Source organism: Salmo trutta, chromosome 14 (genome assembly GCF_901001165.1).
Source record: "Salmo trutta chromosome 14, fSalTru1.1, whole genome shotgun sequence".
NCBI classification, from domain to species: domain Eukaryota; kingdom Metazoa; phylum Chordata; class Actinopteri; order Salmoniformes; family Salmonidae; genus Salmo; species Salmo trutta.
The window spans coordinates 15,027,620-15,052,775 of record NC_042970.1 but is presented as its reverse complement, the minus strand read 5'-3'; the positions used below and the strand labels follow the sequence as shown (position 1 = coordinate 15,052,775).

Sequence of the window (25,156 nt, the reverse complement as noted above, 5' to 3'; positions counted from 1 at the left end):
AAGAAAACAATTGGTAACATACTACACCGTGAAGGACTGAAATACTGCAGCGCCCGCAAGTTCCCCCTGCTCAAGAAAGCACATATACATGCCCGTCTGAAGTTTGCCAATGAACATCTGAATGATTCAGAGGACAACTGGGTGAAAGTGTTGTGGTCAGATGAGACCAAAATGGAGCTCTTTGGCATCAACTCAACTCGCCCTGTTTGGAGGAGGAGAAATGCTGCCTATGACCCCAAGAACACCATCTCCACCGTCAAACATGGAGGTGGAAACATTATGCTTTGGGGGTGTTTTTCTGCTAAGGGGACAGGACAACTTCACCGCATCAAAGGGACGATGGGCGGAGCCATGTACCGTCAAATCTTGGGTGAGAACCTCCTTCCCTCAGCCAGGGCATTGAAAATGGGCTGTGGATGGGTATTCCAGCATGACAATGACCCAAAACACACGGCCAAGGCAACAAAGGAGTGGCTCAAGAAGAAGCCCATTAAGGTCCTGGAGTGGCCTAGCCAGTCTCCAGACCTTAATCCCATAGAAAATCTGAAGGAGGGAGCTGAAGGTTCGAGTTGCCAAACGTCAGCCTCGAAACCTTAATGACTTGGAGAAGATCTGCAAAGAGGAGTGGGTCAAAATCCCCCCTGAGATGTGTGCAAACCTGGTGGCCAACTACAAGAAACGTCTGACCTCTGTGATTGCCAACAAGGGTTTTGCCACCAAGTACTAAGTCATGTTTTGCAGAGGGGTCAAATACTTATTTCCCTCATTAAAATGCAAATCAATTTATAACATTTTTGACATGCGTTTTTCTGGATTTTTTTGTTGTTATTCTGTCTCTCACTGTTCAAATAAACCTACCATTAAAATTATAGACTGATCATTTCTTTGTCAGTGGGCAAACGTACAAAATCAGCAGGGGATCAAATACTTTTTTCCCTCACTGTATATATGTGTGTATATATATGTGTATGTATGTTTGTGTAATGTACATAAAACATAACGGTCACTTTAAAATAAAGGCCATATTATGAAAGATATACTCACCAGCTTTGTCCACATCTTTGGCCATGTGAAGCCCTCTTGGTAGGGTTGATTCCCTTTAAGGTCATCAGTCGCTCCAGCTCCTGTGTCTTCACTGTTCCATTTTCTTCCTCATCAAACATCTCAGAAAACACCTTTATATTTAGTGATCTGCTCCTGTGTCAAAGTGTTTGCCTGGGAAAAGAACGATGAATAAGAATAACTTTTGATGGAACTGAGAAGTTCAATCATCCAAATATTTTATTTATTTATTTATCTAGGCCTGTAAATGACATGCATTTATACTGATAAGTTAAGTACTTAACTAATAAAGGTTTATGCTCATATCCAAAGCCAATGGTCAGTTTTCCAGAACATTTAATCCATATAAAATGTGAGCCCATGTTGACAAATTGTAGAATCCTACAAATTATTGAAAAATAGATAATTCTGTAATACTTTCAAAATGTTTACTCGCCATTTTGTCTGTCACTAGAGGAATTGACATGGTCAGAGGGACACAAAATCTTTCATATTACTTAAGAACCTCTTACCCTTTCCCCTGGGTTAGATATACAAGGAGACCTTTTATAGTATACAGGGGATGGGCTCACACTTTGTCCAAGAACAATCTGTTACTTGCTGGAATCAGTGCTATTAGTCATGTTCAAAAGTGTGGAGTCACTTAGAAATGTCCTTGTTTTTGAAAGAAAAGCAAAACATTTTGTCCATTAAAATAACATCAAATTGATCAGAAATACAGTGTAGACATTGTTAATGTTGTAAATGACTATTGTAGCTGGAAACGGCAGGTTTTTTTTAATGGAATATCTACATAGGCGTACAGAGGCCCATTATCAGCAACCATCACTCCTGTGTTCCAATGGCACTTTGTGTTAGCTAATCCAAGTTTATCATTTTAAAAGGCTAATTGATCATTAGAAAACCCTATTGCAATTATGTTAGCACAGTTGAAAACTGTTGTCCTGATTAAAGAAGCAATACAACTGGCCTTTAGACTAGATGAGTATCTGGAGCATCAGCATTTGTGGGTTTGATTACAGGCTCAAAATGGCCAGAAAAAAAGAGCTTTCTTCTGAAACTTATCATTCTATTCTTGTTCTGAAAAATGAAGGCTATTCCATGTGAGAAATTACTCCCTTCACAGAACAGCGCAAACTGGCTCTAACCAGAATAGAAAGATGAGTGGGAGTCCCCGGTGCACAACTGAGCAAGAGGACAAGTACATTAGAGTGTCTAGTTTGAGAATCAGATGCCTCACAAGTCCTCAACGGGCAGCTTCATTAAATAGTACCCGCAAAACACCAGTCTCAACGTCAACAGTAAAGAGGCGACTCCGGGATGCTGGCCTTCTAGGCAGAGTTGCAAAAAAAAAGCAATCTCAGACTGGTCAATAAAAAGAAAAGATTAAGATGGTCAAAAGAACAGACACTGGACAGAGGAACTCAGCCTCTTCACTGTTGACATTGAGACTGGTGTTTTGCAGGTACTATTTAATGAAGCTGCCAGTTAAGGACTTGTGAGGCATCTGACCAGCACACCCACAGTGGAGGCTGGTGGGAGGAGCTATAAGAGGACGGCTCGTTGTAAAGGCTGGAATCCAATTAATGGAACGTATCAAACACAACAAACCTATGGAAACCAGATGTTTGACTCATTCCAATAATTATATTCCAGCCATTTCAATGAGCCTGTCCTCCTATAGCTCCCCCCCACCAGCCTCATTTGACACACATTCATGCAGAAGTACCCAGAAGATACTAGAACACCATGCAAAACAAATACGGGAAGGAGATTTCTTCATAGTTACCCCAAAACTCATTGCATTGGATTCATTTGGGCACACAGACAGACAGACATGCACGCACAACTGTAGTGGGCTCTTGGGACAGACACGCAAACGGATGCAGGCAACGCTGTCCTCTGAGAGTCATTATAGCTGTAGTAGAGAATATAAATTTTATGAAGTATTGTAAACCCATAATATACCTAGATTAATTAATTTGTTGGACAATTAATTCGATATTTTGCTCTGATTATTGGCCGATATTGTACTTTTTCTAAACGAATGCCCAATCTAATTTTGTGTTTATGCGAGCGTTGCTGCAGAGCGTGGGGTTTCCCATAGTTTATTGCAGGGTTACCGCGCCCATCTCGCCGTTTGATTGCCGGGTGAAATAGTGACTGAGTAGTACCGAGAAAGAGTTTAGGGCGACCAAAGGGGAAGTGGCTTCTAAATGAAATATACATCGGGAACAGACAGTAGTGAAAATTGATTATTGAGATTGTCAGTAAGCCCACTTGCACTTTACAGCAGGGATCTGTGTCCCGTCATCAGCAGGGAGTGGTGTGATTTTTTTACCCCCCTCCCGGTTGGTCCAGGTTGTTGAAAAAGCTTACTGGCCAGCCTGGTTACGTTTGGGAAGGGTTGCTCCTCTGAAAGCTAGCTAGTTTGTAAGCTAGCTGTTCGTTGATGCGTGGATTGGAGGAATAACTACACCGTTACCTTTTCCAGTCAATGCTAAATAAACACAAGCCAACGCCAACTGAGAAAAAGGTAGGACGGTCACGGTGCAAATGTCGCACATTTGGAAAGCAATAAAATGATACAGTAATTGTTGGCCGATTTGGTAACGTTAGATTAGCTAGTTTACGTTACTGTCCGGGGTGGGGTAACGTTGGCTAACGTTAGCATATCCAACTTTAGCTGCTGCAGACTAGTTCTAATGTTAGATAACTAACTCGGCTGGCTATATCGATCCTAATTTCAGCATGTGTATTGTAAACGTACCTACGGTAACTACCTAGCTATATTTCCAGCCTGATTTCGCAAGGGACGGGTTGGACGCTGTCCAATTCATGACAAGTGGACAGCAAACACTTTCTTGGACAAGTCATTAACCAACTAACGTTAGCTAGCTAATTTGGTTAGGTACCTAACTGTCCGAGGTAGACCGCTGCGTTAACTAGTTAGCTACAGCAATGTTGTCCAGCTAGCGTCATTTTTTCCCATAAAAATATAAACCGTGCCTCAATACCCCTTTTTAATTTAAACTGCATTTCAAAACAACCATATTTAACTTGTTTATTAAAAGCGGACTTGTTAGCTGGGTAGCTAACATCTTTGCGATGGACGACTGTGGCCTAAAATGCAAGCGATAACTAGCTAACGTTAGTTATCTGACTTGTCCATCGCTAGCAATTTATCTTGGGCACTATTCATAATTGGATGTTTTAAAATAAATTGAGGCATTGTTAGATATGCCGTTTTGGTAGTCAAGTATGACCACTTTTGCCAATCTACCACCTAGATAGCTAACGTAGTTAAATTCAGTTAACGTTAGCTAGTTAACTAGATGTCTGTTAAACACTGACGTTAGCTAGTTTGCTAACTAAAGTTAGCTGGGTTGATGTTAAAAAGCACAAACGTTAGCTAACTGCTAGCTGGTAAATAAACAATTTGTACCATTTTAAATATCCCCCACCTTAACGGTAGCACTATTGCTTTACTTGGCTCTTGTGGTTTACATCAAATTAAACGGCTACTGCTGGCTTTAACGATATGGGTACTTCTAGTTAAGTAGATAATTGGGTTTTCTTCGCCAACACTAGCCAGCTAACTCCTTAGCTAGTTGCTGGAGTAATCTAGCACGGGGGCAAAACGATAGGAATGCTGGATCTGTGTGTTATTACATTTGGGTGGGTCTTTTCTGTTTGTCTGCCCCCTCTTTCTGATAATCCCCGACGTCCGTTGTCGGAGAGTGAAGTTGGGCTGCTGTCTAGTAGCTAGTATTGAGGTCACTGCTATTGAGCAGGGTTATGTGGTTAGAAATCGTTGAGACATACATTCTGATCATGGAAAATGAGATATAACTACATCTCGGCCTTTTCGCATGTTGTATTAAATACTGGTATTGCACATTATTTTCACACGTTACATGGCATGAAAGTAAATCTATCTACGTGTCTAGTTAGCTTCGATTCTTCAACCCTAGTAGCTAGGCCTATAAAAAGCGGCAGCAAACAAGATGGCGTTTGCTGCCTCAGTCTCATATGTTTCCATCGATGCAAGACATTAATTAGCATGCCATCGGTTGAGGCTTCATAGGTGGTCAGTGTAACTGTTTTGGTAGTGGTAGCAACCCTAACTTCTTTTACATCAACTTTCAAGCCAGCTAATTTGTTTTTCTATGTAAATGACAGACATGGAAGAGATGAGCGGGGGAGTTCTTGCATTTGCAGCATTGTACCTACAATGAGCCTGAATTGTTCAAACAAATATTGTAGCCTCATCTGAATACCAACGGAGAGTGATTCATCAGTTTATTTGCAGATGACATTCAATTTGGATGCAAATAGTGCTAATGGAATGCAAGCAAATTATTTGTACCACTATATTTGAGCACACCAATGTTTCCCTCTGCAGTCAAATTACATCAGTCAAATTACATCAGGACAGGAGTGTTTCAAGCTTAATATCCAACCTGGTCTCAGTATTTTGTATCATTCTGTACGTAAATCAGAGACACTCATTTAATATATGTTATGTTTCGTACGGTATGTATAATTTGTGGATGTCCCTCACCCATTTCATATATGTTACAAGTTACAGTTAATATATGCTACGAATTTGCAAAATAGACTGTTATGAATTTGCAAAAAGTAATAGGTGGCTAACGTTAGCTAGGTGTTAAGTTTAGAAGTTACGGGAAGGGTTAACTACGTAGTAGTCGCCAATGTCTTTAAGGCTACTTGTTGTATGTTGTCGTAGAGATTAATGCCAGTGTGAATTTTACTGCAGGGTGTTGTTTTGACTGTGGTACACACAATTAGATGAATTGTTGTATGACAAACTATTAATTAAACCCCCATCCACCCTCTCAGCCCGAGATGTTTATTTAAGCATTAGTCCATTTTGATGAAAGGACCACATTGGTAACTATCTTGTGGCAGTGAGAGAATTAGAGATTCTCCTGTACTTTTGTCTACTTGGCTTTCAACGGTGGCTAACAGTGGCTTTCAAACTAGGGATTTTGTGGTTAATTAGGGTAAAACAGTAATTCTGCTCATAGATTATGCATGTATAAGCGGGAGGTAAAAAAATATATATTGTAGTCGCCAATGTCTTTAAGGCTACTTGTTGTAAGCATGTTGTCGTAGAGACTAATCAGACATACTTTTTTCAGAGTGGAAAACTGATTTCTGACTCCGGTGTGAGCTTTTGCCAGCTGTTTTCCTGTTAGTGGGCATAGATTGGATTAAATATTTACTGTCTGTGGATTTGAGCTTTTAGGATTACAGGCTTGGTCAGTGATAGTGCTGGTTATGGTCTTTTCTATGATCCAGCTTTAGACATTACATTTTTTTGCACTGATATAATAGCATCAAGCTTTCTACAATGCAGGCCTACTTTTGTGCTCTTTTATTGTTTTATTATGCAATAGCGGAGGTGCATAAAGATGGCGGGGCCCCATGCATTTACCACACATTTCTTGATTTGTTAAATTTGCCATATTGTTCATTGCTCTCCGCTATACTTTTTTTGTATGGTCATTGGTAGGGCTGTGGTGGTCATGATATTTTGTCAGCCAGGTATTGTCATACAAAAGACTGCCGGTCTCATGGTAATTTAACGCTAATTAACATAAACACGTTTAGCAAGCCTCTATTGCGCGCCTTTGAAACATCTACAAGTGTAATGAATCAGTTGAATTTACACCATCATAAATCAATTTATTTATTTTAGGCAGGTCTAAACAAACATGTGAAGAAAATGTATTCCAGAAGAACAGAATGAGTTGGCCTACAGTTTATATGGCAGTGTGCCATGCATAGGCTTGTTTATTTAGCAGACAAGATATTCTTAAGTCCTGTGCCATTATTTTATAGTAAGACTAATATAATTGAACTTAGCTGAATAAAATAGAAAGGATATCTTTCCCATTCAGGAGCATGTTGAGTGTAAAAGTGATCATTTTTAAAAAGGTCCTACACACGAGATTTACAGTAATTTGACAACTTTAGTTGTGAATAATAAACATTTAGGATGCCTTGAATATCAAAAGATGTATGGGCTGCATGATGCAACTATAGGCTATTGATGGTTTGAGAAAGTCGCAAAAAAAAGCTTGCGGTCTGTTCCTTGCCTCAGGCTGCATACGCTGTTCTCTCATCAAGTGATCATACTTTCACCCATCAAACTTTTCTCAATTGAATCTTGTCTTTACTAATATTACTAGAATGGCACCTTATCAAATGTGCAAGAACGGGGCAGGAGAAAAAATGTCATCCGTATGTACTCGAATAGCGAATGTAGGACACTTTCTGCTGTTTCGTTTTTCACTCATGTTGGGTAGGCTATTCTGGTTATTTCATTCCACACATCAACCGCTGTTTGAGGAGCATGCAGGATCTCTCCGCAGCACAGGTGATATTTCTCCCAAACTCTGTGTACCGTGGGGTCTCCAACCCTGTTCCTGCAGCTACACAGTGCTTAATTTGGGAAACCAAGTGAAATCTGTTTGGGATCATTGATAGTAATACGTTTTCACAATGAAACACATTTCATTAAACTGTTGATAGCCCCTCTCTCTGCGTGCTCGAGAAAGGTATGAAGGGAGGAGATGGAAATGCACGGTGGCGAGATATTCGATATTGTGTACCTAAAGGTAATGTCAACCTATTAATTATGAAAAGATAAAAATGCCCTATTACCAGGCTATTTAAAACCAAATACGAAGTCACTAATTGTAGGCCAACTCTGAATTGGTTTAATTTATGCAAGACCAATTATGTACCAAAGATATCTAATCAGTTTTAAAAAATATATATTTTTCTGCCGCGCATAATATGCGGTAGACTATGTGTTGTATAACGGCACAATCATTTAAAATTATTTCTATTTTTTTTCAAGCTTGAGTTTGTGTGTGTGTACACATACATACATTAAGGATGCACAATATATCGGTAAGCATATCGGAATCGGATGATATTAGCTAAAAATGCCAGCATCGGGTCAGTGTATAACGCCGATGTGCAAATCCGATGTCAAAGCTGACGTGCATACCTGTAACGTAGGTAGATGACGTAATGATGCCACGAAAAATACAGAGCTACACGTGCAACACAGCATTCCTAACCTAGCCCACAATGTGTGCTGTGTGGATCTATTTTGAAGTTTCAAAGGAAGATAACAAAAAGGTCATATGCAATGTTTGTGCTGCTATTACTTCCAGATGGGAGAAAGTGAAATCTTTCAAAGCACAAACCTAATTACTGATTTGAAAATGCATCACCCCCAGACGTTCAGTGGCTACTTAGAACAAAACTAAGAGCGCGCACTTCCAACAACTAAACAAGTTCAAGTCGAGCAGTCATTTGAAATAGAATTTCAGCGAGACAACTCGAAGGTGAAATCCATTAACACCAAGATAATGGAATTAATTGCCCTTGACAATCAACCGTTCTCTGTCGACTGGTCGAGCACCTCGAGCCCCGGTACACACTACCAAGTAAGTGCTGTTTTTCAGATGTTGCCCTACCGGAGTTACACAGTATTGTTTAAATGCACATCCGTGAGCTACTTGCTATGGGTGTCACTGAGATTAGCTTCACGACTGACATTTGGACCAGCGACGTCAGCCGCATGAGCATGCTGAGTCTTACAGCACAGTGGGTCAAGAAGGATTTCGTACTGAGGAAAGTCGTATTGCAAGCTCAAGAATGTGCTTGTTCTCATACCGCTACAGCCATTTCAATGGCATTTGAGAACATGTTTGAAACTTGGAAAATCCCCAAGAACAATGTGTTAATGCACGTAACATGACAAAGGTTTTGTAAGAATGCGGAGTCGCCAGCAACTGGCTGTGAATTAAGGTGTTTTGGCCCAACGCAGCATATCTGACACAGTGGGAACCGGGAGGAAGATAGTGGGTCATTTTAAACACTCGCAGCTAGCATACATCCGCTGCAAGCAGTACAGGAGCAGCTAGCATACATCCGCTGCAAGCAGTACAGGAGCAGCTAGCATACATCCGCTGCAAGCAGTACAGGAGCAGCTAGGAGTGAAAATAAAAAGGCTTAAGCAAGATGTTTCCACCAGATGGAACAGTACTTTTTACATGGAGAGCCTGCTGGAACAAAAACGAGTGCTTGGCGTGTACACAGCTGACTGAGTTATCTGTAACAGTCAGTACAAACCAGTGGACTCTCATTAAAAACACTCCTAGCTCCATTCAAACTACTGACTGGAGAAATAAGCTCATCAACTGCGTCTGCAGCAGATGTGATACCCCATCATGGCATTGAAACGCCTGCTCAACAAAACTGCCGTCACAGACTGTGGGGTTAAAACTTGCAAAAGTACTCTAGTAGAGGCTGTGAACAAGTGATTCGGTGGCATTCTCTCTGAGCCTCTTTACTACGTCGCCACCATGCTCGATGCTAGGTACAAGGACCACTACTTCGATGGAGACACGAAACAGGGTTTGTGAAATGTTAGACACAGCTGGACAAGATGGAAACGGACACAGTGACAGTGCGCACCGAGGAAGAGGACCCACGACAGAAGAGGCCACAGACAGACAGCTGAAACTTCACTGCTTGACATGTATGCTGAAATCCTGGTTGAGAATGAAACGACTAAACAAATGAACAAGAAACAGCACAGCAAGTAAGTGAATAGGTTTTGATTATGTTTTACCGGTAATAGGGACATATGTAGATGCCAACAAAATAACTTTTTGGTTAGTGTGTCTCCGTTGGAGAGAGACGCTTTGTATTGTCATTTTCTGTTACTACATCGGCCAACATTAGCCAATGTTGATATATTCCTAATGATCCTTTGGAATGCAAGAATAATACAATATGTTGTATTAGGTATCTTGGTGCTCCCTGTACTAGTATGGACAGTGAGTGCCTTTTCAGTGCAACTTCACACATTGTAGACGAAAAAGTAATAACTCTTGTGACAAAGCCGAGCAGGTCCTCTTTGAAGAAAACCCTCCCCCAAATGTTAAAATTGTAAAAGGGCAGTCATATTGTAACGCAGCCATTTCGTCACTGGAAAAAAATTGACTAATACCAGTGGCTTTTCTGTTGTTTATTCATGGTGGTATAGGTCAAGATTTTCATTTAATTTGAAACAAAGCTGTTTTGTTTATTTTATTTCTTAAATGAAAGACGAGATGTGTTGTAAATTTGCTCGCATTTTACTAGTCAAGTAAGTTGAGCACATTTTAAAAGTTGAAGTTGTGCAGTTTGACAGCCTAGAGACACAATTTTTTTCCAAGCAGTTAAAGCTAAAATGATTAACTGCATTTTTTTGTTTCAACCAATATTTCTTTCAAAGCATTTTGAAGTTTCTCCATACAGTCAAGATTGGATAGTAAGAAGGGACAATGACAACTTCACCAGCTTTGTAATGCAGGGCAGCTAAAATATTTCTGTGAACATCTATTGTGTGATAAAGTACATTCATGGATTTGTAATTTTTCAAATGTACAAGTTATTAAACAATCTGTTCCTAACTGAACAAATAAACATGACACTTTGTTTCAACTATTTAACTGTACTAGAATGCTTAAAAGGCCGCTAAAACTTTAAATATATGTTCATTAGTGTTACCAGCCTCAGAAATTACAGCCCAAATAAATCTCAACATCAACTGTTCAGAGGAGACCGAGTGAATCAGGCCTTCATGGTCGAATTGCTGCAAAGAAACTACTACTACTAAAAGACACCAATAAGAAGAAGAGACTTGCTTGGGCCAAGAAATATGACTAATGCACATTAGACCGGTGGAAATCTGTCCTTTTGGTCTGATGAGTTCAAATTTGAGATTTTTGGTTCCAACCGCCGTGTCTTTGTGAGATGCAGATTAGGTGAATGGATTATCTCCGCATGTGTGGTTCCCACCGTGAGGAGGGAGGAGGTGTGGTGTGGGGGTGTTTTGCTTGTGACACTGATTTAAGGTTCTAGGCACACTTAACCAGCATGTCTACCACAGCATTCTGCAGCGATACGCCATCCCATCTGGATTGCACTTAGTGAGACTGTCATTTGTTTTTCATCAGGACAATGACCAAACACATCTCCGGGCTGTGTAAGGGCTTTTGACCAGTAGGGAGAGTGATGGAGTGCTGCATCAGATGACCTGGCCTCCACAATCCCCCGACCTCAACCCAATTGAGATGGTTTGGGATGAGTCGAACCACAGAGTGAAGGAAATGCAGCCAACAACAACTCAGCAAATGTGGGAACTCCTTCAAGATTTTTGGAAAAGCATTCCAGGTGAAGCTGGTTGAGAGAATGCCAAGCTTGTGCAAAGCTGTCATCAAGGCAAAGGGTGGCTACTTTGAAAAATGTCAAATATAAAATATATTGATGTCTTAAACACTTTTTTTGGGGTTGCTACATGATTCCATATGTGTTATTTCATCGTTTTGATGTCTTAACTCTTATTCAACGATGTATAAAATACTAAAAAATAAAGAAACCCTTGAATGAGGTGTGTCCAATCTTTTGACTGGTACTAATATATATGGGTGTTGAATTAATCATCACCTTAGAGATCATTGTCCATTTCTTTGTGTAAACTATGAAACAACATCCACAACAACCATGTTTTCCACTCAGAATTTCAACAACCGGTTGAAACTTTCTTCAAATTGATCAGTGAAGTGAGTTTTAAAAGCACATACTGTTTTGATAAGGTATGTAATTTTTGTGCATGAGAGGAGATTACTGTGACTCAATGGTCACTTAGAATTTCATTCATGACTGCCGTTGTGGCGGTAAAACAGTCACCGCAACAGCCCTAGCCATTAGTAGAGTATACATGATCCCAATTTCAGCTTCAAGACACCGGCAATTTGGAAAACCAAACCATATCGTGTGCCGTAGTTTAAAAGCTCGATGGATGGTGCTTAAACAATTACTTTATATCTGAATTCTGTCATCTTTATGCACGTTTGCCATTTCTTCCATTTTTATTTTTGTTGGAAAAGGCAATAAACATCTGAAACATGGAAAATGTATCAGTGTAAAACTAAAATAATCCTGAACACTACTGAGAGAGATCCTGCTCTGAAAGGTGAATTTGTATGCCTGCATAGAAACACAAACATTATGAAAACATTTATGTTGAGCAGCAGACTCCGGCTGCCCTCGAGACCTCAGAGCAGTCAGTAAGCCACACCTCCAGGCTATTTGCCACCACTCCCTGTTTATCATGCAGTCAGCTGATTCCGATCAGGCGCTTGGAGAAATGAGGGGCAGAGGAACTTCTTACAGTAAGGGATTATGGACAGACTCCGAGAGCATCTAGTTCACCCACATTGCAGAATTTGTTCTTTGTTTTCTTACCCTGAGGTAGTGTAGGGATGAACTGTGACTGAGTCCTATGTTTAGGCTTGAGCATCTTCTGAATTGTGCCTACATTGACTCCAAGTAACTTACAACCGAGACTCAACATCAAACTCAATGAATTAGGTGTTTGAACAAATGCCAGTGCAGAATTTTTAGTTTTTAATTACTTATCCTCTCCATGATTAACGTTGTCATTCTACATCCCACATTCTGATGCCACAGTAATTAGTGTGTTATACTGAAGTCTAGTCCTAGTGTCTCCCTCCTGATTTTGTTACTCACTTTTCTCATGTTGTAAGGTTAATTCAACACATTTTTTTCCCTCTGTCTTGTGGATGGGAAGTAGTCATGGAATTAACAGTGATATTTTTATCAGAGAGGACCTTGAGTGTGAGGTGCTCAGTTTAGAGAAGATCCTCAGTCTAGCACTCAAACACTTTGACCGTACAGAGTGAAATACGTGAGGCAAGGTGATGGGGTTAGCTAGGAGGAAGAACTGGGGCTAAAACCAAAGGTTTTGATTATAATCCTTATGTTTCATTCATATCCAAATGTGCTAATTCAGTCTTCTGCGAATGTGAGGTCAAGGCTGTTTCCTGTATTACTGGTACCTTTCACAATGCTGGTGTGTGGATAATCTCTAAATTTTTCACAATAGAATGTTATCCTAGCAGTTAAGAGCATAAGACCAGTAACCGAAAGGTCTCTGGCTAGAATCCCGGAGCCAACTACTTAAAATATCTCTGCCCTTGAGCAAGGCACTTAACTCTAATTGCTCTGGATAAGAGCATCTGCTAAATGACTAAAATGTTAAGTGTTTTGAAAATGACCTCTGTTTTCTCTGACCATGTTCGGTATTATTTGACTAAAAGGAAGATCAGTGCTTTAGGCTACTGTTTGGGGTAAATGATGTGTTTAGGTTGCCCAGACGAGTGTGATCAGATCAGCCTGTATCGATATAAATGGTTTATTGATCACTTAGCACCGTTGGCTGATCTAGTGAGAATCAACCAGTGGATTGGGGTCAGCAGGATAACTGTTTTTCAGGTCATGTCTTAACAGGATTTGTCAGGAGAGGCTAAATTGTGTCTCAGGATTATGTCAATGACATTGAGGTGAGAAGATAGGACTGTGAGTCAGTAGCACAGTTGTGTGAGGGCAGGAGAGGCGCTCTAATGTAGGATATGAGTGTCTGGGCCTGCTGCACTGGCCAAGCCAACAGAAGTACTGTTATGTAGGCTATGAGAGTGTAGGCCTGCACTAGCCAAAGCAATGGTGTCACAGCCTACTTCTCCCCCTGATGCAATTTTTGTCGTTTAATGACTGCACAACGTTTCCCAGTGGAAGGAAAATAGTTACTCGTTCCGAAAATCCGTTTTCTGGTTGAGAGAGTTCTTTGAAGAGGACAATGTCCATCTATGCAAACGTGTCATTAGCCTATTTCTTTACCAAAGACTTGCACCTCGATCAGACCGACAGCGTCATTGCATGTTGGTACATTAGAAGTACATTCATTTCCAATGGAATTCTGCATTTGCCTTGCAGCGTTGCAGTGTGTTTTGTGTGGTGCATACATTGGAATTATCCAAGGCATGCGTCAAATTGTATGTGTAAATTTGACAGAAATAGTAGCAAAAGGTGAATGTTTTGTTGCACAAATTTCCACTAAAATGTTGGATTACATACAGTGCATTCGGAACGTAATCAGACCCCTTGATTTCTTTCCACATTTTGGTACGTTACAGCCTTATTCTAAAATGTATTTTTCCCCACAATACCCCATAATGACAAAGCAGAAACCGGTTATACATTTTTACAAATGTATTAAATAACAACTTTACATTTTACATAAGTATTCAGACCCTTTACTCAGTACTTTGTGCCTCGAGTCTTTACAGCCTACAAGCTTGGCATACCTGTATTTGGGTTGTTTCTCCTATTCTTCTCTACAGATCCTCTCAAGCTTGGGGAGTGTCGCTGCACAGGTATTTTCAGGTCTCTCCAGAGATGTTCGATCGGGTTCAAGTCCGGGCTCTGGCTGGGCCGCCACCCAAGGACATTGAGACTTGTCCCGAAGTCATTCCTGTGTTGTCTAAATGCTTAGGGTCGTTGTGCTGTTGGAAGGTGAACCTTCGCCCCGTTCTGAGCGCTCTGGAGCAGGTTTTTATCAAGGATCTCTATACTTTGCTCTGTTCATCTATCCCTCGATCCTGACTAGTCTCCTAGTCCCTACTGCTGAAAAACATCCCCACAGCATGATACTGCCACCACCATGCTTCACCGTAGGGATGGTATTGGCCAGGTGATGAGCGGTGCCTGGTTTCCTCCAGACGTGACACTTGGCATTCAGGCCAAAGAGTTCAATCTTGGTTTCATCAGACCAGGGAATCTTGTTTTTCATGGTCTGATAGTCCTTTAAGTTCCTTTTGGCAAACTCCAAGCGGGCTGTTGTGCATTTTATGTAGGAGTGGCTTCCGTCTGGCCGCTCTACCATAAAGGCCTGATTGGAGAGCTGCAGAGATGGTCGTCCTTCTGGAAGGTTCTCCCATCGCCACAGAGGAGCTTTGTCTGAGTGACCATCGGGTTCTTGGTTACCTCCTTGACCAAGGCCCTTCTCCCCCGTTTGGCTGGGCAGCCAGCTCCAGGAAGAGTCTTGGTGGTTCCAAACTTCATCTATTTAAGAATGATGGAAGCCACTGTGTTCTTGAGGACCTTCAATGCTGCAGATATTTTCGGTACCCTTCCCCAGGTCTGTGCTGCGACACAATCCTGCCTTGGAGCTCTACGGACGATTCCTTAGACCTCATGGCTTGGTTTTTGCTCTGTCCCTTTCCCAATCATGTCCAATCAATTGAATTTATCACAGTTGGACTCCAATCTAGTTTTAGAAACATCTCAAGAATGATAAATGGAACAGGCTGCATCTGAGCTCAATTTCAATTGTCATAGCAAAGGGTCTGAATACTTATGTAAAATACATTTAAAATTGTTATTTTTTTCAAAACCTGTTTTCGCTTTGTCATTATGGGTGGGGTATTGTGTGTGTGTGTGTGTGTGTGTGTGTGTGTGTGTGTGTGTGTGGATTGAGAATTGTTTTATTTAATCCATTATAGAATAAGGCTGAATGTGGAAAAGTCGGAGTCTAAATAATTTCCGAATGCACTGTACATAATGAGAGAAGTTCGACTGCAGAATTTATTACGCTGTATTGGTCTAATGGCGCTGTCTTTCTGATCGAGGTGTTAGGCCTATCCTTGAATGACAGGTGATTTTATGTATCGTATGTTTTGTTTTCTGGAACAAACAGCCTTTTGTAACATAGAAAGAACATCTAGCTTTGTCTAAATTATGCCATTTCAATGCTTTCACAGCTCAACGATGGGAAAATATGATCAGTTGGTTACATAATGTGAATGAGTGACAAGCGATCAACTCTACTGATGGTTTTGGGAAATGTTTTAATTGCGTTATATTGCGAATGTGCCCACTCTGGTCTTGGCACGTGCGCTTTAGCCAACAGCTGGTAGGTACAGTGCAGGTAGGATAGCCTACATGATGAGATTATGGACAAAATAGATACATTTTTCAAAAGGCAGCCAAGCATTGATCTTGTCTCCAGAATAAGACCCTCGATATTTATTGGAAAGGAACATCATACACTGCGTGCACTTTCAACACCCTGTGAAGTTCATAACTTATTTCATCTGTAGCCTAATAAAACTGCATTCTTTCCTGAGTCGTAGTGGGAGGACCATACCGTAGTGGGGCGTGACTCCCAAGTTTACTTCGATTTGATGGTTATTATATCAATATTTGCGCATAAAGGCATTTCATCGCCATTTCTCTCAATTAATTTTATCGACAATTAAAGATCCCACATTGTCTAGCGTAATTTTGTATTGTCGACATTTGGAATGTTTACCAACATTTGCTGTTTCCACCAGGCCCGTCATAAATAAAAAAAATAGCTGACGTACTTTATTTGCATAAAACGGTTGGCTGGAAACCTGGTTACTGAGACTCTTCTTTCTCCCTCTCTCAGATTAACGACTGTCCCAGCAGCTGGAGCGAGACAGACCTACTAGCAGGGCAAAATGAGTGAACTGGACCAGTTACGCCAGGAGGCTGAGCAGCTCAAAAACCAGATCAGAGTGAGTATTTATCCCTCCATCTACCATCAATGGGCAGGAGCAATTGTTTAAAACCTAAAAAAATTGCGTATTTCAGAAATAATTGAATTGTCTCTGCGCTCATAATCAAGTCTCAACAGTGTCATAACAAAGCTACATAATCTTCTGACAGTGTTTGGTTGTTAAATTTGTGTGATGGTTTAATTGTCGTCTTACTTTTGCAGGATGCCAGGAAAGCATGTGCAGATGCCACGCTATCGCAGGTAAAAGTTCAGTTTTGTTTTTGTGTCTTGTACTTTCGATTTTGTACAGCAGCTTCAAACAGGGGAAAATACAATATTTTCAGTTATGGATATATTTAACAGCGGTTTATATGGTGCAATGATGCTTGCTTGTTTTGTCATAAACTGAAATTAGGCAGTTTAACCATAAAATTGCGCAGTGAATTCTGCATAGTACATCTTTTAACTAGGGATTTGCAAAACATTCAATGCAATCTGCTATTGATTGCTTTATGTAACTGTGTTTGTGTGTTTTGCAGATCACAGCCAATATTGATCCTGTTGGCCGTATTCAGATGCGCACAAGAAGAACACTGAGGGGGCATTTGGCTAAGATCTATGCCATGCATTGGGGCACTGATTCCAGGTAAACCCAAGTGTAATTTTTGTATTGTCTTTCACAAGCTAGGAGGGTAATTTCCATTTGTTCTATACTACAAAAAAAACAGCTTGCTTGCTTTTTGGAGTTTTTGCAATGACAAATAGTTGAATGATTCCATTTGTCAAATGTAAAAGTTGGCATGGTATATAATTGTATCACCCTTGGCATGAATTGGTTATTATATGATTCCACATGATATATATATATATATATGGGAAATGTAAGTAGGTGTTATTATGACCAAGCATGCGTTGTTGCTATGATTGTCATTGCTTAGATTTGGCCCCAAGTTACAAGGCAAAGCAGTCTCAATAAATTGCTTTTAGTTTGCTATTCTATTCCATATAGAATGTAGGCTAGTTATAGTTTGATAAAAAATGTTGGTTACAATTTCTTAAAGGGGAACTGTAATTCCATGACTTTATGTTTCTGCTCTTTCTCACAGGCTCTTGGTCAGTGCTTCCCAAGATGGTAAACTCATCATTTGGGACAGCTATACCACTAACAAGGTCAGACTTCAGTAGCTCAACTTCCGTAGCTCTGTTTAGGGAACGACTACAACGTTTCCATTGCAATTATAGACATTGCATTCTGTCCCTTCAAACATTCTACTTGAGGTTTTTTTATTCACCTACACACCTGTAATAAGAGATCATTACTTCAGGTGTGGAAAGGTTTCATGTTTTTTATCCACCACCTCCTTGCAGGTCCATGCCATTCCTCTGCGTTCTTCCTGGGTCATGACCTGCTCATATGCACCTTCAGGAAACTATGTGGCCTGTGGAGGTCTGGACAACATCTGCTCTATTTACAACCTGAAGACACGTGAGGGGAATGTACGTGTGAGCCGGGAGCTCGCTGGACACACGGGTAGAGAGACTACATTTTCTGTTTGGCATGTTTTATTTGTTTTCTTATGAAATCCTTCTCTCATTTTCTGCTACTTAAAACACGCTATGGGAACATTTCTGGGTTTCAGATTTTTTTTATTAATGCACAAATGAAATCTAATTTCCAGGTTATCTGTCCTGCTGTCGCTTCGTTGATGACAACCAGATTATTACAAGCTCTGGAGACACCACCTGGTAAGTAAAGGAATTCCTCAGTGTCCTGTAAGGATGCTGCTCAGTCTATTTCCAATACTACAACATTGTACATTTTCCTAAAATGTATTGAATTTGTATAGAAACTCATTCCTCTTGTTTTAACCGGATGTTGTTTTTACAGTGCCCTTTGGGATATTGAGACTGGCCAGCAGACAACCACATTTGCTGGGCACAGTGGTGATGTCATGAGCCTCTCATTGGCCCCTGACACTAGGCTATTTGTCTCAGGTGCTTGTGATGCCTCTGCCAAACTCTGGGACGTCAGAGAGGGCATGTGCAGACAGACCTTCACTGGGCATGAGTCTGACATCAATGCCATATGTGTAAGGGCATATTTAAAGATATCTATGCACACGTATTGCCTATTAGAGCATTTTACATTGATCAATCTTTATTTTAGGTTAAACAATTTGTACATTTTAAGAACAGTATTTAAAAGTACAAGAAACCCAGAGGATGACCCATCAAACCGTAAACACACTTATTCCCAATGTGGTCCTCAAATCATGAAATATAATCTCAATTTATACAATTCAGTTCTTTGATTGGAAAAAAAATGTTTTTGAGATACACATTTTAATTAAAATATAGTCAGTTATTTGCTCAGTAAGTAATTGCTTTATGATCTGATCTGTGCTTTACAGTTCTTCCCCAATGGCAATGCCTTTTGTACGGGCTCTGATGATGCCACCTGCAGACTCTTCGATCTTCGTGCTGACCAGGAGCTGATGTGCTACTCGCATGACAACATCATTTGTGGCATCACCTCTGTTGCTTTCTCCAAGAGTGGCCGTCTCCTCCTAGCTGGATATGACGACTTCAACTGCAACGTGTGGGACACACTGAAGGCTGACCGTGCTGGTGAGTCACTGATAACACCTCAGAGACGTCTCGTCGCATGGTATACCAAAACTTCGGTACTTTTTCGATACTACAACATGAAAACGGTTCGGTATAAGTTTTTATATTTTTGGTTCTTAATGTCGCGTACTGCATGACAGGATCAAGTCTATCAGCCAATGCCCCCTTTATAGCATGAGCCTCTTGCCTGGTCCAGTCAAGCTGGCCATACATTACACGATTTGAAACCGCAATAAAAAAAATTGTTGTATCCAATTGGTAGTTAGTCTTGTCTCATCGCTGCAACTCCCGTACGGACTTGGGTGAGAGCTGTGCATCCTCTGAAACACAACCCAACCAAGCTGCACTGCTTCTTGACACAATGTCCACTTAACCCAGAAGCCAGATGCACCAATGTGTCGGAGGAAACACCGTACACCTGGCGACTGTGTCAGCGTGCACAGCGCCCAGCCCGCCACAGGAGTCGCTAGTGCGCGATGGGACAAGGGCATCCCTGCCGGCCAAACCCTCCCCTAATCTGGACGACACTGGGCCAATTGTGTGCCGCCCCATGGGTCTCCCGGTCGCGGTTGGCTGCGACAGAGCCTGGACTCGAACCCAGAATCTCTAGTGGCACTGCAATGCAGTGCCTTAGACCACTGCGCCACTCGGGAAGCTTAAACTGCAATTTTGCAACGATTTCGGATCTATGCCGAATTGCTGGGATCGCAGGTCATTTGTATGCTCCGCTCAAGACGTTGTAGGTCGCATAATGTGAGCGGGTGAAAGAAGTGCGATTTATAAGTCTTGCACTCTCCTGAGCTGCATCTTCTGTCCCGGTTTTATTTTTCTGACATGCCAGAATTCGGACTTGTGCAACTCGTCCTCCGTTGCTCGGCTCATTCTTGTCTACAGCCACAGCGTAGGGGGGTAATGCCACGGCGCCACAACATATATAGAAATCACAGGACAGGGCGGGGTCAAGATAAGTCTCAATGTGAGCACACCGGTAGCAGACTACAGGATGAAAAGATTATCTAGACAATTTGCATAATATGAGTTGTCCCACGATGTGAATATTTTTGTTGTGTAATGTATGCCTAGCTTTACTCAATGATAGCTAGCCTGTCCTGAGGAACCACTCCACTGTCTGGGAGTCTGGGCTGCATCATGTCAGCTCCCCACTCATGCTGCACTGGGAGGCTGGGCTGCATCATGTCAGCTCCCCACTCATGCTGCACTGGGAGTCTGGGCTGCATCATGTCAGCTCCCCACTCATGCTGCACTGGGAGGCTGGGCTGCATCATGTCAGCTCCCCACTCATGCTGCACTAGGAGTCTGGGCTGCATCATGTCAGCTCCCCACTCATGCTGCATCATGTCTGCTCCCCACTCATGCTACATCATGTCTGCTCCCCACTCATGCTGCATCATGTCTGCTCCCCACTCATGCTGCATCATGTCTGCTCCCCACTCATGCTGCATCATGTCTGCTCCCCACTCATGCTGCATCATGTCTGCTCCCCACTCATGCTGCATCATGTCTGCTCCCCACTCATGCTGCATCATGTCTGCTCCCCACTCATGCTGCATCATGTCTGCTCCCCACTCATGCTGCATCATGTCTGCTCCCCACTCATGCTGCATCATGTCTGCTCCCCACTCATGCTGCATCATGTCTGCTCCCCACTCATGCTGCATCATGTCTGCTCCCCACTCATGCTGCATCATGTCTGCTCCCCACTCATGCTGCATCATGTCTGCTCCCCACTCATGCTGCATCATGTCTGCTCCCCACTCATGCTGCACTAGGAGTCTGGGCTGCATCATGTCAGCTCCCCACTCATGCTGCACTAGGAGTCTGGGCTGCATCATGTCTGCTCCCCACTCATGCTGCACTAGGAGTCTGGGCTGCATCATGTCTGCTCCCCACTCATGCTACACTGGGAGTCTGGGCTGCATCATGTCAGCTCCCCACTCATGCTACACTGGGAGTCTGGGCTGCATCATGTCAGCTCCCCACTCATGCTGCACTGGGAGTCTGGGCTGCATCATGTCTGCTCCCCACTCATGCTACACTGGGAGTCTGGGCTGCATCATGTCAGCTCCCCACTCATGCTACACTGGGAGTCTGGGCTGCATCATGTCAGCTCCCCACTCATGCTGCACTGGGAGTCTGGGCTGCATCATGTCTGCTCCCCACTCATGCTACACTGGGAGTCTGGGCTGCATCATGTCAGCTCCCCACTCATGCTACACTGGGAGTCTGGGCTGCATCATGTCAGCTCCCCACTCATGCTACACTGGGAGTCTGGGCTGCATCATGTCAGCTCCCCACTCATGCTACACTGGGAGTCTGGGCTGCATCATGTCTGCTCCCCACTCATGCTGCACTAGGAGTCTGGGCTGCATCATGTCTGCTCCCCACTCATGCTACACTGGGAGTCTGGGCTGCATCATGTCAGCTCCCCACTCATGCTACACTGGGAGTCTGGGCTGCATCATGTCAGCTCCCCACTCATGCTGCACTGGGAGTCTGGGCTGCATCATGTCTGCTCCCCACTCATGCTACACTGGGAGTCTGGGCTGCATCATGTCAGCTCCCCACTCATGCTACACTGGGAGTCTGGGCTGCATCATGTCAGCTCCCCACTCATGCTACACTGGGAGTCTGGGCTGCATCATGTCAGCTCCCCACTCATGCTGCACTGGGAGTCTGGGCTGCATCATGTCTGCTCCCCACTCATGCTGCACTGGGAGTCTGGGCTGCATCATGTCAGCTCCCCACTCATGCTGCACTGGGAGTCTGGGCTGCATCATGTCAGCTCCCCACTCATGGCTGTCCCTGAAAAATGTTGACAAACAAAATGTCTAATTGAATATTGAACTCAAGACACCTTCTCTTTAGTATAGTGGTGCTTGTCACGCGGGAGACCGGGGTTCAATTCCCCAACGGGGAGGAAAGAATAGGCCGTCATTGTAAATAAGTATTAGTTCTTAACTGACTTGCCTAGTTAAATAAATATGCCCAACAATTGAACAGAACAGTAGCTGAGTTTGTCTGCATCAAGTGCCATCCTGTGACTCTGGCTAATGTGCCTTTTTTTGTCTTGGTATTGAGTATTGTGATACTAAACCTGGAAGCTATCGGTATTAAAGTCAAAATTCTGGTATCGTGACAACACTATTGCACACCAAGCATGTTTCTAAGTTTTCTATTGTACACGTATTAGTCAAATGCAACCTGTCCTGTAAATTTGAAATTCGAAATAACTCCCAACAAATGTTTCAAGCTCATTTTAACTTATTTATAATGTCAGCTAAATTAAATTGCACCATTAACTTGCATCATTCCCAGCACAGACTAATACTATGGTTGTGTTTTAGGTGTGTTGGCTGGACATGACAACCGTGTTAGCTGCCTGGGAGTCACCGACGATGGCATGGCGGTTGCAACAGGATCCTGGGACAGTTTTCTCAAGATCTGGAATTGAAACCTGAAGGTGCTTTGCCCTTTTTGTGTTGCTGTAAAGCTAAGCCTTTTTAGCTACTTATGGAACAACAGCTGTATACAGTGTGTTCATTGTTCAGTATAAGTGGACCCTGACTCATTCTTACTTTTCTTCTTCAGATGTCATTTTGAACTCCAAAGTTGACTGGAAGACCATTACAACAACTTGAGAATGTTAAATTTCATAGCATCTTCTTCAACACCGTTTTAAACTGACTTGGACACCACAAACTAAGGGAAACCAATGCCTTTCCTACACAAGAAGTGCACAATTGTTTGTCACCTAGTTAAAAAGAAGATTTCCTGTGGTATCAAATCAAAAACTTGTGCATTCCTTCTTGGACCCTTTTATGTTACCTTGAATGAGAAAACACTATCATCCCATGCAAATGTATGTCTTGAAAGCAAATGTTTGAGCATAATTGTACAAATTATTTAACTTTCTTTTTTTTTAAGAATTCTATTCTCTGGTTTTATTCAGTTGCTTTCGTTTGTCAGGTTTTCTTTTACAATAAAGGGTGTCATATTAATCCAATTTAATCATATAAGAAAGATGAGACAAAATAAAACATGCAGAAAGCATGAAAGCAAAATATTGACCAGATTACAGGAGCTGCGTTCAGAAAACGTCAATGATGTATTTATATGCTAGCTATTTTTGTTTCATCACAGCTTTTTGTGAACAATAATAAAATGTGCTTGAACTAATACTGTGTTAACTAAGCACATGCTATAAATTGTGATGAATGCTAATTTCAATACAAGAGTTCATGAGTAACTTAATTTCAGTAAACCCCTTAACTCTCTTGTCTTATTTGGGTGGGGTAGGGAATATGGGTTTAGGGTGGGTTTTGTGATTGTTGGGGCTGGATTTAGTTTAATGGATGGGGATTTTTTGAAGTGTCCACTTAGTGAAAGACCACCTGACTAAAAGACACCTTTCCTGTGCTTGAAACGGCAGTTGCTATTCTGTGAATGAAATGTACAAATCAATGTCTGAATATAATTATCTGAAATGTTTCATTTTTTGTTTTGTCTGCCATGGGTTAATTTAAGCGTGCATGCTGTAGAATTGCTTTCCACGATGCAAAGATCCAAGTCATCTGTCTTTTTCATAAGGTGTAACCTGTTAACTATTTTATTTTGGCTACACACTGCATATGTACTTACACTGGCAAAGCTATGCACCAGAGTAATTGAAAGTGAAGAATGGATTTCATATTGACTGCAGACTCCATGTGAAATATCGTACTAGTTCTAATGATGCCATTTTTTTTTAATAATTCATAGTAGAATGATTGTTTGAACCTTGTTTTTGATTAACCTTCTTTAAATGTTCTCACACTCAATGGAACAAAAACATGTCCTCTCATTTATGCCCATACTAAAACATTTTGTAATTTCTTTTCTTGGTCTTAAGTCATAGCATCTGAATGGCAGAATTTTTTTTTTCTTCACTGTACAGAAGCACTTTCTTTAATAGTTGACATTTTTCACCTTTTCTGTGATGTACAATACATGTGATGTATTTGTGTGTGGCCACAAGTAAAAATGAATTGCAATTCAATTGAGATGGATTTCCTTTTCTCCTTCCATTGATAAGATGGAGCTCTGCACCCTTTTCACATTTTTGTATTTTATTTCAATCTTTTGTCCTGTGTTTACACAGGCAGCCCAATTCTGATCTTTTGCCCAATTATTGTCATGTTCTGATCTGGTCAAAAGTCCAAATGGTGAAGAAAAAAAAAACAGAATTGGTCTGCCTGTGTAAACAGCCTTGGTGTTCCACAGTGAGCTGGATCAAGATACTGTACTAAAATGTACTGTTATTGAAAATGTAATAAAAATCCGTTTGAGATGTCTTGTTCTTAACCTATTCTCATGCCACTTGTCAAATGTTTTCTAGCTCATATGTAGATTAACTATATTGCCTGATAGTGCAAATAATGAAAGGAACCCTCACCTCACATTCCAACAATGCAAAGTAAAAGCGCAATCGGCTACTTAACATGTTTGTACGTGACCCTAATGGTTGGTTGTTTTTGTCTTGGCGGACTGAGGGGTTTTAATGAATAGTTGCCTCCTGTTTGTTTTGCATTCATGTTTAAGCCCATTATAAATATCTGTTAGGGTTGTGGCTTGCGCATTGTGGTCGGGCAATCTTGGTTCTAATTCCTGTTGGTGCAATGCTCCCGCTGTTCGCCACAGTGCATTGGGGTGTCAGAAGTGGGACGTCCAGGGGTGGCTTGTAGACATTACTAGCGCCCCAAGTGTGTACAGTGTCATTTCAACAAACGAGCCATTTGAGGTGCTTTCTTCCCTCCCGTGATGCATGTTGCTATGGCTAACAACAACATGGAGAGAGGGACAGCAGCCTGGAATTCCTATGCGGAATGTTGGTGACGCTTGTTCCCTGATCTTGTCTAGATGGGATACAGCTTTTGTGAAATTGACGTCAATTATAATTTTTTGGTAATATAGCTAACCTTTACCCCTTTT

General features: G+C 41.7%; 1 protein-coding gene across 1 annotated transcript; it reads left to right on the top strand.

The window, feature by feature from the left end:
- Positions 1 to 3,184: 3,184 nt before the first annotated feature.
- Positions 3,185 to 24,533, top strand: LOC115207476 (guanine nucleotide-binding protein G(I)/G(S)/G(T) subunit beta-1). Its single transcript, XM_029774564.1, has 11 exons — positions 3,185 to 3,598; positions 16,451 to 16,559; positions 16,763 to 16,801; positions 17,080 to 17,186; positions 17,647 to 17,710; positions 17,909 to 18,071; positions 18,220 to 18,286; positions 18,429 to 18,630; positions 18,952 to 19,168; positions 22,534 to 22,649; positions 22,778 to 24,533. The coding sequence occupies exons 2-10, from the start codon at positions 16,503 to 16,505 to the stop codon at positions 22,638 to 22,640; spliced, it is 1,023 nt and encodes a 340-aa protein (XP_029630424.1). The 5' UTR covers positions 3,185 to 3,598; positions 16,451 to 16,502; the 3' UTR covers positions 22,641 to 22,649; positions 22,778 to 24,533.
- The last annotated feature ends 623 nt before the right edge of the window (positions 24,534 to 25,156 follow it).